This window comes from Pleuronectes platessa, chromosome 13 (assembly GCF_947347685.1).
Source record: "Pleuronectes platessa chromosome 13, fPlePla1.1, whole genome shotgun sequence".
Taxonomy (NCBI): Eukaryota; Metazoa; Chordata; class Actinopteri; order Pleuronectiformes; family Pleuronectidae; genus Pleuronectes; species Pleuronectes platessa.
The window spans coordinates 107326-120000 of record NC_070638.1 but is presented as its reverse complement, the minus strand read 5'-3'; the positions used below and the strand labels follow the sequence as shown (position 1 = coordinate 120000).

Here is a 12675-nt window from a genome sequence, read left to right as displayed (position 1 = left end):
TTTTTAACAGTTTCTTGCAGAACTCTGTTTCTGTTGTTTGTTTCCACTTTTTCAATCATCAGAGACTTGACTGATTCAACTGATATTGGACTCCACTGATTCACTGAGGATTCGATCTAAGGGATTCTGTGAGTCTCTTTAGCAGGGACGGACATTCTACTGTTTCTACTGACTCTGAGTCAGAGCCTGTCATGTCTTCTCTGTTCTTCTTTGTGGCTGTCATCCTCCTTGTCGATTCCTCTCCGGCGGTCTCTCCGGCTCCTGAGGTGGATTTGGTTTCCTCCAGTGAATGTCCGTCCTGCTCTTTGTCTCTAACGAAGAGGAACATCTCTTCATCAGGAGGAGAGAGTGACGTGGTGGAGGCGGTGAAGCGTCACATTCTCAACATGCTGCACCTGAGCACCCGACCCAACCTCACGCAGCCGGTCCCTCGTGTCGCGCTGCTCAACGCCATCAAGAAGCTGCACGTGGGCCATGTGACCAAAGACGGCACTATTGAGATCCAGGAGGAGGGCTGGGCACCTGGGGCTCCAGCACCACCGGAACCACCATCGGAAATCATCATCTTCGCAGAACCCGGTGAGTCTGACAGCCAATCATAAACCTTCAGGTCATCTTTCAAATTACACCAGTACAGCGGAACATGATTACAGTTAGTTATTTACTATTCATTCTGTCTGTTGACCTTCACCTGCTAAACATTTTTGGGATGAACTTCAAGTCATTGACAAAATTGATTGACAGCAGGTGAACCTGTAAATCTGAGTCGGTAGAAACAGTAAAACAGTAAAACAGTAGAACTTGGGCCTGAAAATTGTGTTGATACTTAACAGACCTCTGAAATAGTCAACATGTAATGCATGAAACAAATAAAAGCTGCTCAATCATTCATTCAAACATAAGAGACACCTGTCAACAATACAATGAATCTATAAAATCTGGTTCATGCTTCACTACAGATAAACCAGGTAGGATGAACACAAAGTGTTCTAACTCCACCCGCACCATAGAGTGTAGGTAACAAGCTCTTCACACAATGTACAGCACAAAAACTATACAAAGTGACAATACAACGAAATAAAGTATTTTGTAGAAATGTTTGCTGAGGGATCACTAATCACAAGGAATACGTTTGTGATCAAACAGATTGTTTACTGTATTTCATGAATCAAATCAAAAAAAACATTAATCATCATTTATGGTTTTATTTTATTTTCTGGAGTTAAATCTATGACAGCTACATCTTGTTACCGTTCAGAGTTCAAATGTGTTGGGGGTGGGGGGGGGGGGGGGGGGGGGATGTTTGTATCTAATTCTATAGATTTAGGGCTAACCCTACTGAAGGTGGCATCTTCTAATCCCTCAAAAAGGTTCTTAGGGTAATATGAGGTTTGTCAGACAGAGCCTGTGCTTCTCTCTTTTCATTCATTCTTTCATCTGTTCAGACCTGAACACATCTGGTGCATTATTTTAATGATTATCATTCGCTGAAGTTTAGTGGAACAGCTTTTAATCTTCTCATGTTATTGTGAATGTGAACAAAGTCGTGACCAATCACTGTCCTGTCTCTGGTTTGCTTACATAAATGTACATAAAAGCTTCGTGCTATAAATAGTTGTCTGTTCTGAAAAGTTCTTTAATTAAAAGCTTTGCCGACAGTAACGAGGCGGGGGGGGGGGGGGGGGGGGGTTCGAATACCGCGTGGTCTGAGGCCGTGAATAATTTCATTCAGATGAATCTGGGCCTCGGTAATTAAACGCAGGGGGGGAGGGGGGAAGGGGGGGATACTAGTGTCCTTGTTCCCTGAAATCAGGCCTCTTCTTTTTTTAGTGTCTCAGCTCATGAGTATTAGAGTATATTTAGAGGCAGCAGCCCAGTTCACTGCACTATTGTTAATGACATTTTCTTTGTTCATTCAAATGAAAGGAAGTTCAGACAGAGGGTCAAAGGTCATTGATGTTGATAAATGTTGTTTAATTCAAGAGAAGATCACAGTTGGATTGTTTCAAACTAGTGGTGCACCGATCGGTAGCGGCCGATATTCAACTCGTTTACTGACTTTGGTTCATCTGTAATAAACGTGACTTTCACCGATATCATTGGAAGATGTTCATTGGTATTTGTGGTAAAACCAGTGAGCACGTGCCGCGGCTGGGGGGGCAGTCGCCCCGTCGCCCTCCGCTCCACGCCGCCGGAGGCTCGGTGTGCGGCCCGCCTCGAGGTTTTTGGGGGGGGGAGGTCCTCGTCCGGTGGTGCCTCACGGCGTCGCTGGTGGGGGGGCTTTCTTTCTCTTGGACCGCGGGGCGGTGTCCGTCGGAGGGGACCGGGTACGGTGGTCAGCGGCGGCGACTCTGGCCGTTCATGAATCTGATTGAATTTGTGCTCATTGAAAGTTCAGAGTGATATCGGGCTGAAATTATTTAAATAGTGCTTTTTAAATAATGATTTAATTATTTTCCTGGCACAAAAGGGTGAATGAATAACAACAAAAACAAAATAAACAAACTTCGGTATCGGCCAAGAATTTCCATATCGGTGTATCCCTATTTCAAACTTAAACCCAGTTTTGTTCTCTGTACGTCTGACTGAGCTAAGAGGTCAAAGTCAAATCTTAAATTAACAAGTGAATATTTCAACAACTGTTTCATTGAAACGTTTTCACACAGTAGGGACACGTAGAAACCAGTTCAACCCTAAACTAATGTAGCACTAACCATGTCTTTGATTTTACACATTCACTTTAACGTTCATGGTCATGAATAAAGAGCCTCATGCTGATGGATAAAGTGAATTCCTGCTAATATCTTACCAGGCTAACTGTGTTGTCTGGTGCAGGTGACTCTCAGAACGTGATGACCTTTGACATCTCGAAGGAGGGCAGTGGCTCAGCGGTGGCGGAACAGGCCAATGTCTGGATCTTTCTGAAAATGTCAAAGGGAAACCGAGTGAAGCGCAAAGTGTTGCTGCGGCTGCTCCAGCACGACCAGGACAAAGACACGGAGCAGGAGTGTGTTTCAGAGAAGATGGTGGACACCCGGCGCAGCGGCTGGCACACTCTCTCCATCCCTCACATCGTTCAGAGCCTGTTGGATGGCGGCAGCCGCTCCCTCAGCCTGAGGGTTTCCTGTCCGCTGTGTGTGGAGGCTGGAGTTTCACCTGTCCTATCGCCTGCCAGCAGCGAGCGAGCAGGAGGTCGAGACCAGTCTCACCGACCGTTCCTCATGGTGGCTCTCCGAGCCCAGGAGGAGGCCACGCAGCGACGAGTCAAACGAAGTCTGGAGTGTGATGGAAAAATACGTGTCTGCTGTAAAAGACAGTTCTTTGTGAACTTTAAAGACATCGGCTGGAACGACTGGATTATTGCTCCATCAGGTTATCATGCCAACTACTGTGAAGGCGACTGTCCGAACCACATGGTGAGCCTCAGCAGCTCATCGCTCTCCTTCCACTCAACGGTCATCAATCATTATCGCATGAGAGGCTTTGGCCCGTTTCAAAATATCAAGTCCTGCTGCGTGCCAATGAGGCTGCGCGCCATGTCCATGCTTTACTACAGCGAGGAGCAGAAGATCATCAAGAAGGACATTCAGAACATGATCGTGGACGAGTGCGGCTGCTCGTGAACGTGACGTTAGAAACACTCTGAAGACAAACACATCACATCAGCACTTTCACATAAAAGATTGCTAAAAAAACTATTTATGTTTAGTGATGACGTTGTTTTTCTTATTATGAGAAACTGTTTTCCACATTGGAACAACCCGAAAATATTATGCAACAAATGTGTCCTGTCTTCATACTTGGTTTGTCCGTAGTTTTTTCATGTTTTATATTGTCATAGAAAATGTGAGGGAATTCTTTTTGTTGATGATGAATTGTTCAACTTGTCTAAAAAAATCTCTACTGTTACTTGAAGAAATTTAGTTAAACCAGCTGTTGGAGCCAAACATAACTCTTATATATTATTGTTATTATTATTATAATTATTATTTTTGAAAAGTAAAGATTCCTGCAAATTGTATCAGCTTCAAAGTGAGAAGGTTAAGACGAGAGCCAAAGACAGATGATGCTGAAGATGAAGACGATACATTTTTCTGAAATATAAACAAAAACGTCAGTCAGTGAATGAGTGTGTCGGTTAACAAATGTGAGAAAGTAAACAAGTGTGATTCCATTATACGACTGTGAATCAGATAATGTGTGTTAGTTGTTCAATGAATGTAAGTCCGTTAACAAGTGTGAGTCAGTTAATGTGTGTTAGTCTGCTAACGAGTGTTAGTCACAAGTCTGAGTTGGTAAACAAGTGTGAGTAAGGAAATGAGTGGGATCAGTTAAAGTGTGTGACTCAGTTCATCATTAATCAGCGACTTTGAGAGCTTTGAAAAGCGCTATATAAATACAATGTATTATTATTATAATTTTTAAAATAACTGTCTGTTTTTATCGTTTGGTCTCGTTTTTCTTCCAGATTAAAAAAAAACAACTGAAATTATCAAATCATATAACTCTTTTCTTTGTATGACCCTGTTGTTCTTCTGTGGTGATGTGGGCCTTGTGGAAAATAAACATTTAAAAACATTAAGCCTGGTAAAATTGAAATGATTTAACTGTCAATATTTTGTCATCTCATCAAATGGGAAATAACTGAACAATCTGATGATGTAATGATATGATTGATGTCACTGTAAATTAGCATCGGTGAGGAAACCACATGGTTTGATCATCAACATCTGAAGATTACCTACTACAGGTAACATTTAAATAAATACAGCCTTTAACTTCCTCTTGCCAGCAGGTGGCACTATGATTGTGATTCAAAATGAGCCTGTAGATGTCTTCAGGGCAAGACTCTCATCAGATGTGTGACGCTTGGTAAAGATCTGAATAAGTGGGGTCCTGTTACAATACTTTAAATCTTCATGCACAGGGATCTCAATCTGCCACGCTGCCATGGCCACGCTTCTTTGTGAAAACCTGCAGAATTCACAACAAGGCATCAACAAGGTCTTCAGGCTGCTCTGATTTGGTCAATGTCCTTGGAGGAGGACATGGAAGTGTTAAAGCAGTTGTTTCCTTTTGCCAATAGGTGGCATTGTGGTTGAAGGTTAACTCTTTATCCTGTCCGGCATGCTGTCAAGACTAATTATTATATGAAATCATTATCAGTGAAAGTTGATTGGAATTTCAGGTGGGCTAGGGTTAGAGTTAGCTGCGTTCAGGAGGTAGAGTGGGTTGTCCATGAGGTGAAGGCCGGTGGTCAATTCCAATCTTCCCCAGAACAGTGTGACAATGTGTAAAGGAGCCGGGCGTCAGGGGCCACTGATCAGGAGCCAGGGGCCGGCTTGGACCAAATGTGAGGATGGTTGGCAGAAAATGGCACAAGGTCAAAGGAAGATGTTAAAGAGAGGCTGTAAGGGGTTAGGAAAGGAGGACCACCGTGCATACAACATCCAACTTCATTTACACTCTGCATTCTTTTTAATAACTTTATAACATAAAATATCTACATAGTGTACGGTTCACTTTGCAGTTTATGTAAAGGTTAAGTATAGTTTGATTTGATTTGATTTGATATGAGTTTACTGTCCAAAAAAGGATCAATTTAAACTTAGTTGTGATCTCAATTTAATCTTGAGCAGTTCATTCATTTTTGAGCGCCAGTGCATATGGCTGCCTCACACAGCATCTCTGTGTCCCACTTTGACCCGAACCCTCCACAAAGCAAGAGCTGCCTACTTTCCACATTAATAGAAGAAAATAAAAAAATAGAGTCACACCTCCACCGAACCCTCCACCGAACCCAGTATCACTCCAATATCTTTATGACCTTTTTTAATGATAAAATTCTAACTATTAGAAATAAAATCAACCATCTCCTGCCCTCAATTGGCACTAATACCCTCCCAACAACAGAGATCTCAGAAACGGCTGAGAATCCTTCCCATTACTTAGACAGCTTCTCTCTGATCACCTGTGATCAGTTTACCAAATTAATCTCAGGTTCTAAACCAACAACCTGTATCTTAGATCCCGTTCCTACTAAATTACATAAAGAAATTCTGCCCCTAATTGAGAGTTTGTTACTGAACACTATCAATCTGTCATTATCATCAGGATGTACCACAGTCCTTAAAAACTAGATGCGATCAATCCCCCCCCCGGACCCGGAGGTTTTTAACTACAGACTGTTATCCATCCCCCCCCTTCCTGTCTAAACTCCTGAGAAGGTTGTACCCAATCAGCTGTGAGAGTTTCTCCAGGAAAGTAATGTGAAGACCATCAGTCGTGTTTAGAGCCAATCACAGCACAGGGTTAGGGTTACCCTTGCTCTGTGCTGGTGGGTGGAGCTTCAGCCACCTACCTGCCATTCTGGGTGGGCCTTCCCAGAAAGCATAAAGCACTGCTCTTCCGGGAGTCTCTCTCTCAGCAGGGCCTGCTGCACCAGCCTGAACCTTGAGCAGAGGAGGAGGAGGAGCTTCAGCATCAAGCTCCTCTCCTGTGGAATCATCTCAGCCTCAGTTCTGGAGGCAGACTCCCTCTGTACGTTGGAGATTCAAACCTTCCTTTAGGATAAAGTTATAGTTGGAGCTGGTCCAGGTTTGTCTTAGATCTCAGTTCTGCTGCTGCAGGTCTAGAAGGTCAGGGTCACGTGACACATGGAGCTTCTCTTTTTATTTTTTCTTCTTTCTCACATTAAAGGTTCAGTGTGTAGAATGTAATGACATCTAGTGGTGAAGTTTCAGGTTGCAGCTGATACTCCTCATCTCACCGTCCCCTTTCAAACACTAAGTAGAACCTGTGCAGAACAATGTGAGTGTGTCCAACTGGATCCTGATGTGGATCACAGACTGTGATCATGGACCATAGATCATGGTGGTGGATCCTGATCTATGGTCCATGATCACAACAAGACTTCTTGATACACAACATGTCTCCTCACATCTTCTACCATCACTGAGAGGAGCTCCTCAGTTCATCTGCTCCTTCATCTCCATCAGACTTTATGTATCAACACTTTAAACATGAAGTTACAAACTGTTTCCTAGGATCCTCACATGTGACTGTCTGAGCTTTTTTCACTGCTCATAAAGTTTCTCTGTAGTTTGACTCTTGTTGAGTTAAGAACAGAGGAAGTTGCTCCTTGTTAACATCTATGAGACAAATTGGGAATATTAGAATATACAAATAGAATGTGACTGATTGATTGAACGCAGGACAATCCTCCCTCCACCTCTTCTGATGTCCCCATTGTCCCCTCAGTTTTAATCTCAGTTTAATCTCTGTCGGATCATCTTTGAAAGTGACATTGATAAAATAAAAGTATTGATAAATGTTAATGTGTGATTGTGGTTCCCTTCATCTCGTCACTGAAGAAGTAGTATTTTAGTTTGTGTGGCGGATGCGCTGGTGTGAAGAGAAACGTGATGAGAGGAGTTTTCATATGAATCAGAGAGAAGGATCTATTTTTTGCAAGGAGACACGTCAGTGCTGAGGGAAGGCCTGATCACCTCGACACCACCTCCACCACAAACTGTGACTCTTCATCACACCCACAGTTCAGTCGTCAGGACGAACAACCACTCATCTGTGTCAGTGACGTGACATCATCACACACAAAGATTAAAAAGTTCATATGAAAATATTTAAATTTTTAAAGAAAAAGTGACGGCAAATGATTTAAAATAATATAATATAATATGTCTTGAAATTTATAATCAATATCATTAGTTTCAGATTGTATTCACAGCGACGTCATCAGGAAGAGGAAGAGTTCACATGTTCATCACTGTCTGTGTGTGTGTGTGTGTGTGTGTGTGTGTGTGTGTGTGTGTGTGTGTGTGTGTGTGTGTGTGTGTGTCTGTGTGTGTGTGTGAACTCTCTGTCTTAATAAACAGCGGCCCTCAGTGGACACACTGATACGTTACAAGGCAAGTTCTGACTCACAATATAAAACAACGTGGTAGCAGAAGAGACTGCTGGGCAGCATTGGTGTCATTACCCAGCCTAACCACTAACCCTCCTCCGACAGAAGAGCAGATATTCTGTATGAAATCTACGAGACACTGTTCATCATGACTGAATGGAAAAAACAATGAGAGAGGAAAAGGATCATCTATATCAAATAAAGCTAAAAGTTGGAGGAATGAAACCATCAGAGAGCAAACAGTCTTATCAAGGTTAAGATCAGGACTCACAGGATTAAACAGAGTAATGGATTTAATATCATCCATAACTTTGTGAATATGGCTCAGAGGAGGGGCCTCCTGCCATTAACCAAAAAAGAAGAAGAAGATGAAGAAGAGGAAGAAGAAGAAGAAGAAGAAGAAGAAGAAGAAGAAGAAGAAGAAGAAGAAGAAGAAGAAGAAGAAGAAGAGGCTGGCCAGCCAATTAGAAGTGCGCAGGGGGAGTGGACGGAGGTGACAACTGGGCTGTGAATGGTCAGGAAATGACAGAAGGAAGTGACGGATCAGGAGGTGAGATGGAAATAGAGGTCGATGGCAGGAGAGGTGATGTTTGGTGTAGTGCCGAAGACCAAAGGTCCTAAAGTCGACGAAAACGTGAAAAGAAATTTAACGAAATCGTCAGTGAAAGTGGACGCGATTAGGATAAAAGTGTAAAAGAAACAGCAAGACAGCGAGAAGAATATAAAGTGATATCAAACAGTCTCAAGAGGGAGCGTTGTTTGGCGAGTGGAACCAATTTTTCAATTTATTAAATCTCTAAATAAACTGCTGAATGAGATTAAAGGGGCCATGATATTGAGAAAGAGTGCATTGACGGTGTCATGTACACAACGAGGTAAAGCTACAAGATTGACTAAGACAGAAGGCAAAAAAGTGCAGTGGTCACTGCAGGAAGAAAAACAACTTGTAAGAGGACTCATATTGGGAATACCAGTGCATCAAAGGGCTGTAACAGAGGAAGACTTGGATTTACCTTTCAGTCATTTTGAACTGAAGTGAGACATTTCTGATGCACAACAAGCATGCCCAGGGAAAGATGAAGTCTGTTACAGGATGTTAGATAATATGAATGATGGCACACTTGAAGCAGTGTTAGGATTATTTAATAAGATATGGGATACAGGGCAAATCCCAACAAGCGGGAAGCAGTCAGTAATAGTCCCAATAAAACGATGGAACGGATGGTTATGAAGAGGTTAACACATCACCCAGAGAGCAAAAACTTAATATCAGGATATCAAAGTGGATTTAGGAAAGGACTAACAACAATGGACTCTGTTTTATGTCTACAATCAGTAATCAAAAAATCCCAAAGTAGTAAAGAAATGGTTATTGCTGTGTTGCTAGATATTGAAAGAGCATATGATATGCTATGGAAAGAGGCACACCTTCTCAAAATTCATGAATTAGGCATAAAGGGTAATTGTTCAACTGGGTGTCAAATTTCCTATTTGGAAGAACAATAGAAGTTAGAGTGGGCACAGAATATTCCAACAAATATGCAGTAAAAAATGGAACTCCACAAGGTAGTATAGTCCAATATACTTTAATTATGTAATTAATTTATACTCTTCCTTAGGGGGTGAACTTTGGAGTACTTACAAAATGTAATAGTAAATAGTTTAGTAAATAAAGTAGACGAATGGTCAAAGAAAATCGATTTTTAAAATGTCAATAGAAGATTTACTAAACGCAACAAACCAGTAAAAATTAAATTACATCTACAGCCACTAAAACGGTTTTATATTTTCGAATTTCTTGGAGTGAAAAATGTACCTAGTGGGAACATGTAGATAAAGTCAAAAAGAACTGCAAGAAGATAAATAATATACTACGATGTATGTCAAGGATAGATTTGGGGAGGCCGCAGAACAGCACTGTTGAATATTTATCGGGCTCTTAGAGCAGTTATAGATTATGGAAGCATAAGCTACATGTCTGCTGCAGAAACCAACCTTAAAAAACTAGATGTGGAACAAGCTCAGGTTCTCCTGATCTGCATTCGAGCATTTAAAACATCACCAGTTGCAGCAATACAAGTTGAGATGGGTGAGATTCCGTTAAGGATAAGAAGAGTGAAAAATATGTTGGCATATTGGGTCAATCTAAAAGGACATAATAAATCACATCAGACAAAAGGTGTTGTGCAGGAATGTTGGAGGCATAACAAAACCAGATGTTTTAGTTTCGGATGGATAGGAAACCCTTAAAGCACAAGATGTAGGATTAAAGAAAATTAACATCCGTTCTACTGTTCCAATATCATTGATATCAATATGGGAATTTGTGTTAGCATCCATAGACACCAGTCTGCAGCAATAGCCGAAGGACAAGGACAAGAAGGTACAGAAGTGCGAAATAGTACAAAACCATACAGATCAATATCGGAATAAACTATACATTTTCACAGATGCTTCAAAGGAGGCTACTTTTTCATTCTGCAGTTAGACATAGCAATTAGAAAATGAGTCTCAGAGAATAAGATTATCATATCATCTGACAGTTTATCAGCAATTGCCAGTATAAAAGCAATAAAATCATCATGCAGACAAGATATTACCAATGACATTTTTCATATGATCCTCAAGTTATATCAGAGAGGGGGCAATACCTCCTTCATATGGGTTCCAGCTCACATGGGAGTGGAAGGTAACGAGAAGGCAGACATATAAGCAAACAGTCATTAAAACGAATGACAATCGACAATCAGGTACCACTAAGCAAAGCAGAAATAAAAACTATCATTAAAGAATACACTCACAAAACATGGCAAGAATACTGGGACTTAAACAACACAGGAAGACATGTATGCACTGGTGAGAGGAGCAGAAGAGAGAAAGTCATTACCTGTCTGAGTCATACAGGATTACACGATACACTTCATAAAATAGGCAAACTGTCACTCATGTACTAATAGAATGTAATAAATATAATGAAAAAGTAAGGAATTAAAATCATAATTCAATGACGAAATTCAAAATATCACATTCAATTTTCTTTTAGAAAAGACATACAAAATAAACATAATCTTCTACTATTAAGACAACTATTTATGAGCAACAGGATTTAAGAAAAGAATGTAATTTAAGGTTCTTTTAGTTTATTTTTATATATGTTTGTTTGTTTACTGCCAACCTGCTGATCCACCCTCCAGAACAGCCAATAAACACCTGAAGAAGAAGAAGAAGAAGCCGCTGGGTGTCACTGCAGGGACCAGGAGGAGAACGTATTTACTTCCGGTTCCGGTTTGTTTCCTTGGCGGTTCCCCGTCTCTTCCGAATCTCCGGTTCTTTTTCCGCCTCCCAAATGAACCGTGGCCCGTTCAGACCTCAGCGGAGTCCAGGAGCTCCGCGGCCGGCTGGAAGGTTCCCCTCACCCGGCTCCAGCTGGGGTTTCCCCGGAGCTCGCTCCCCGTATGGAGGCTCCGGACATCGAGGAGCTTCCCCCCGGGGCTGTGGCGCTTACTCCCCGGGTTCCCCGGTAAACTCTCCGGGTTCCGGTCGAGGATACTGGGACGGTCCTACCGGCGGGTTCGGCAGCGGATCCCGGTGCTTCCCAGGACAGATGCGGAGCAGAGGCGACAGTTTCCGGCGGCCACAGTCCTTCGGTCCCGGTTCAGCTCAGAAGTTCCAGGTGAGTTCACTAACCTCAGTGGGTTAACTAACCTGGTGAAACGGTGCTCAGCTGGTCCTGGGTCAGTGGATGTAAGGGTTAACTGTTGAAGAGGATGTGCACGTTGATTCTGATACAAGGAGTTTAAAGAAAGTTAAACAATTTAATATGAAAAACTGACAGTGAACATATAAATGACAGAGTGGGTCCATGGAGCGGCTCATCCTGCGCATGTATTAATGTATTAATGTGTTAAAAAATTAACTCTTTAATTCCACAAATGAATCATCCCACGTTCACTTCAGTGAAATGATCCATGACTGATTTGGTTGTTTGTGTTTTCAGTCTTCAGATGCGTCGGTGGAAAAATATTTCAGTCCATCGATGGTTCAAGATCCATGGAGACATCTGCAGCCACTGACAACAACAGATGCAGCACACAACAGACACACAACATGACACATTAACCTGTCAACACACATAACAGTCACTACATGATGATGACAACACACACAACATGAAGAGGAACAACAGAGGTTCTGACAGGAAAGAAATAAACATCAGTTAACAGACTGTCATCAGGTGGTGTTGTTATTTTGTGTTGGTTGTGCATAAGTTCTGTTTGTGTTTTGTTTTTGATTCTCTACTTCAGGATTGATTTTAATTTAGGATCATTGCTTTGACCGTTTTCTAAATGAACAGACGTTTTTTTAAGAAAACATTTAAACAAATGTTTTAATCAGTTTGTAAAAAGGTTGTAAAATTAAAAACTTTTTAACTTGAGTCTGTTCCTCTGTTTTATTTTGAAACATAAGTAATGTGTGACGGAGCCCACTTGAAAGTCTCTCGAATTCTGTTTGGTTCAATTACATTTTCAATTGTTTTTGTATAGCACTGAGATCTTAAAAGTTTTAGAGAAACCAACAGTTCTCTCAACGAGCAGCTGTGACTGTGGAGATTGTGGCATTTTCTGTGAATCAAGCACAAAGTCAAACAATTGTCTCTCTTTAAATTAATCCAGCATCTGCAGATAGACTCACAGTACACATCAGCTGGATGACCTGTACAAATGAGAAAGAACAGAGATGAGAGTTGTGTT

The 12675-nt window shown here is 41.6% G+C and overlaps 2 protein-coding genes across 2 annotated transcripts; both read left to right on the top strand.

Annotated features, from left to right (window-relative positions):
- Positions 1 to 191: 191 nt before the first annotated feature.
- On the top strand, positions 192 to 3623 carry inhbab (inhibin subunit beta Ab). The gene is made up of 2 exons (XM_053438948.1): positions 192 to 579; positions 2836 to 3623. Exons 1-2 carry the CDS (start codon positions 192 to 194, stop codon positions 3621 to 3623), a joined length of 1176 nt encoding a protein of 391 aa, XP_053294923.1.
- Positions 3624 to 11212: 7589 nt separating this feature from the next.
- On the top strand, positions 11213 to 12359 carry mplkip (M-phase specific PLK1 interacting protein). The gene is made up of 2 exons (XM_053438176.1): positions 11213 to 11597; positions 11922 to 12359. The coding sequence occupies exons 1-2, from the start codon at positions 11271 to 11273 to the stop codon at positions 12033 to 12035; spliced, it is 441 nt and encodes a 146-aa protein (XP_053294151.1). The 5' UTR covers positions 11213 to 11270; the 3' UTR covers positions 12036 to 12359.
- Positions 12360 to 12675: the final 316 nt, after the last annotated feature.

What these genes read in the sequence shown, in the direction of transcription:
- inhbab (XM_053438948.1), top strand. Translation starts at nt 192, where the DNA reads ATGTCTTCTCTGTTCTTCTTTGTGGCTGTCATCCTCCTTGTCGATTCC. An exon ending in CATCATCTTCGCAGAACCCG is followed by an intron (nt 580 to 2,835) that starts GTGAGTCTGACA and finishes TGTCTGGTGCAG; the next exon opens with GTGACTCTCAGAACGTGATG.
- mplkip (XM_053438176.1), top strand. Translation starts at nt 11,271, where the DNA reads ATGAACCGTGGCCCGTTCAGACCTCAGCGGAGTCCAGGAGCTCCGCGG. An exon ending in GTTCAGCTCAGAAGTTCCAG is followed by an intron (nt 11,598 to 11,921) that starts GTGAGTTCACTA and finishes TTGTGTTTTCAG; the next exon opens with TCTTCAGATGCGTCGGTGGA.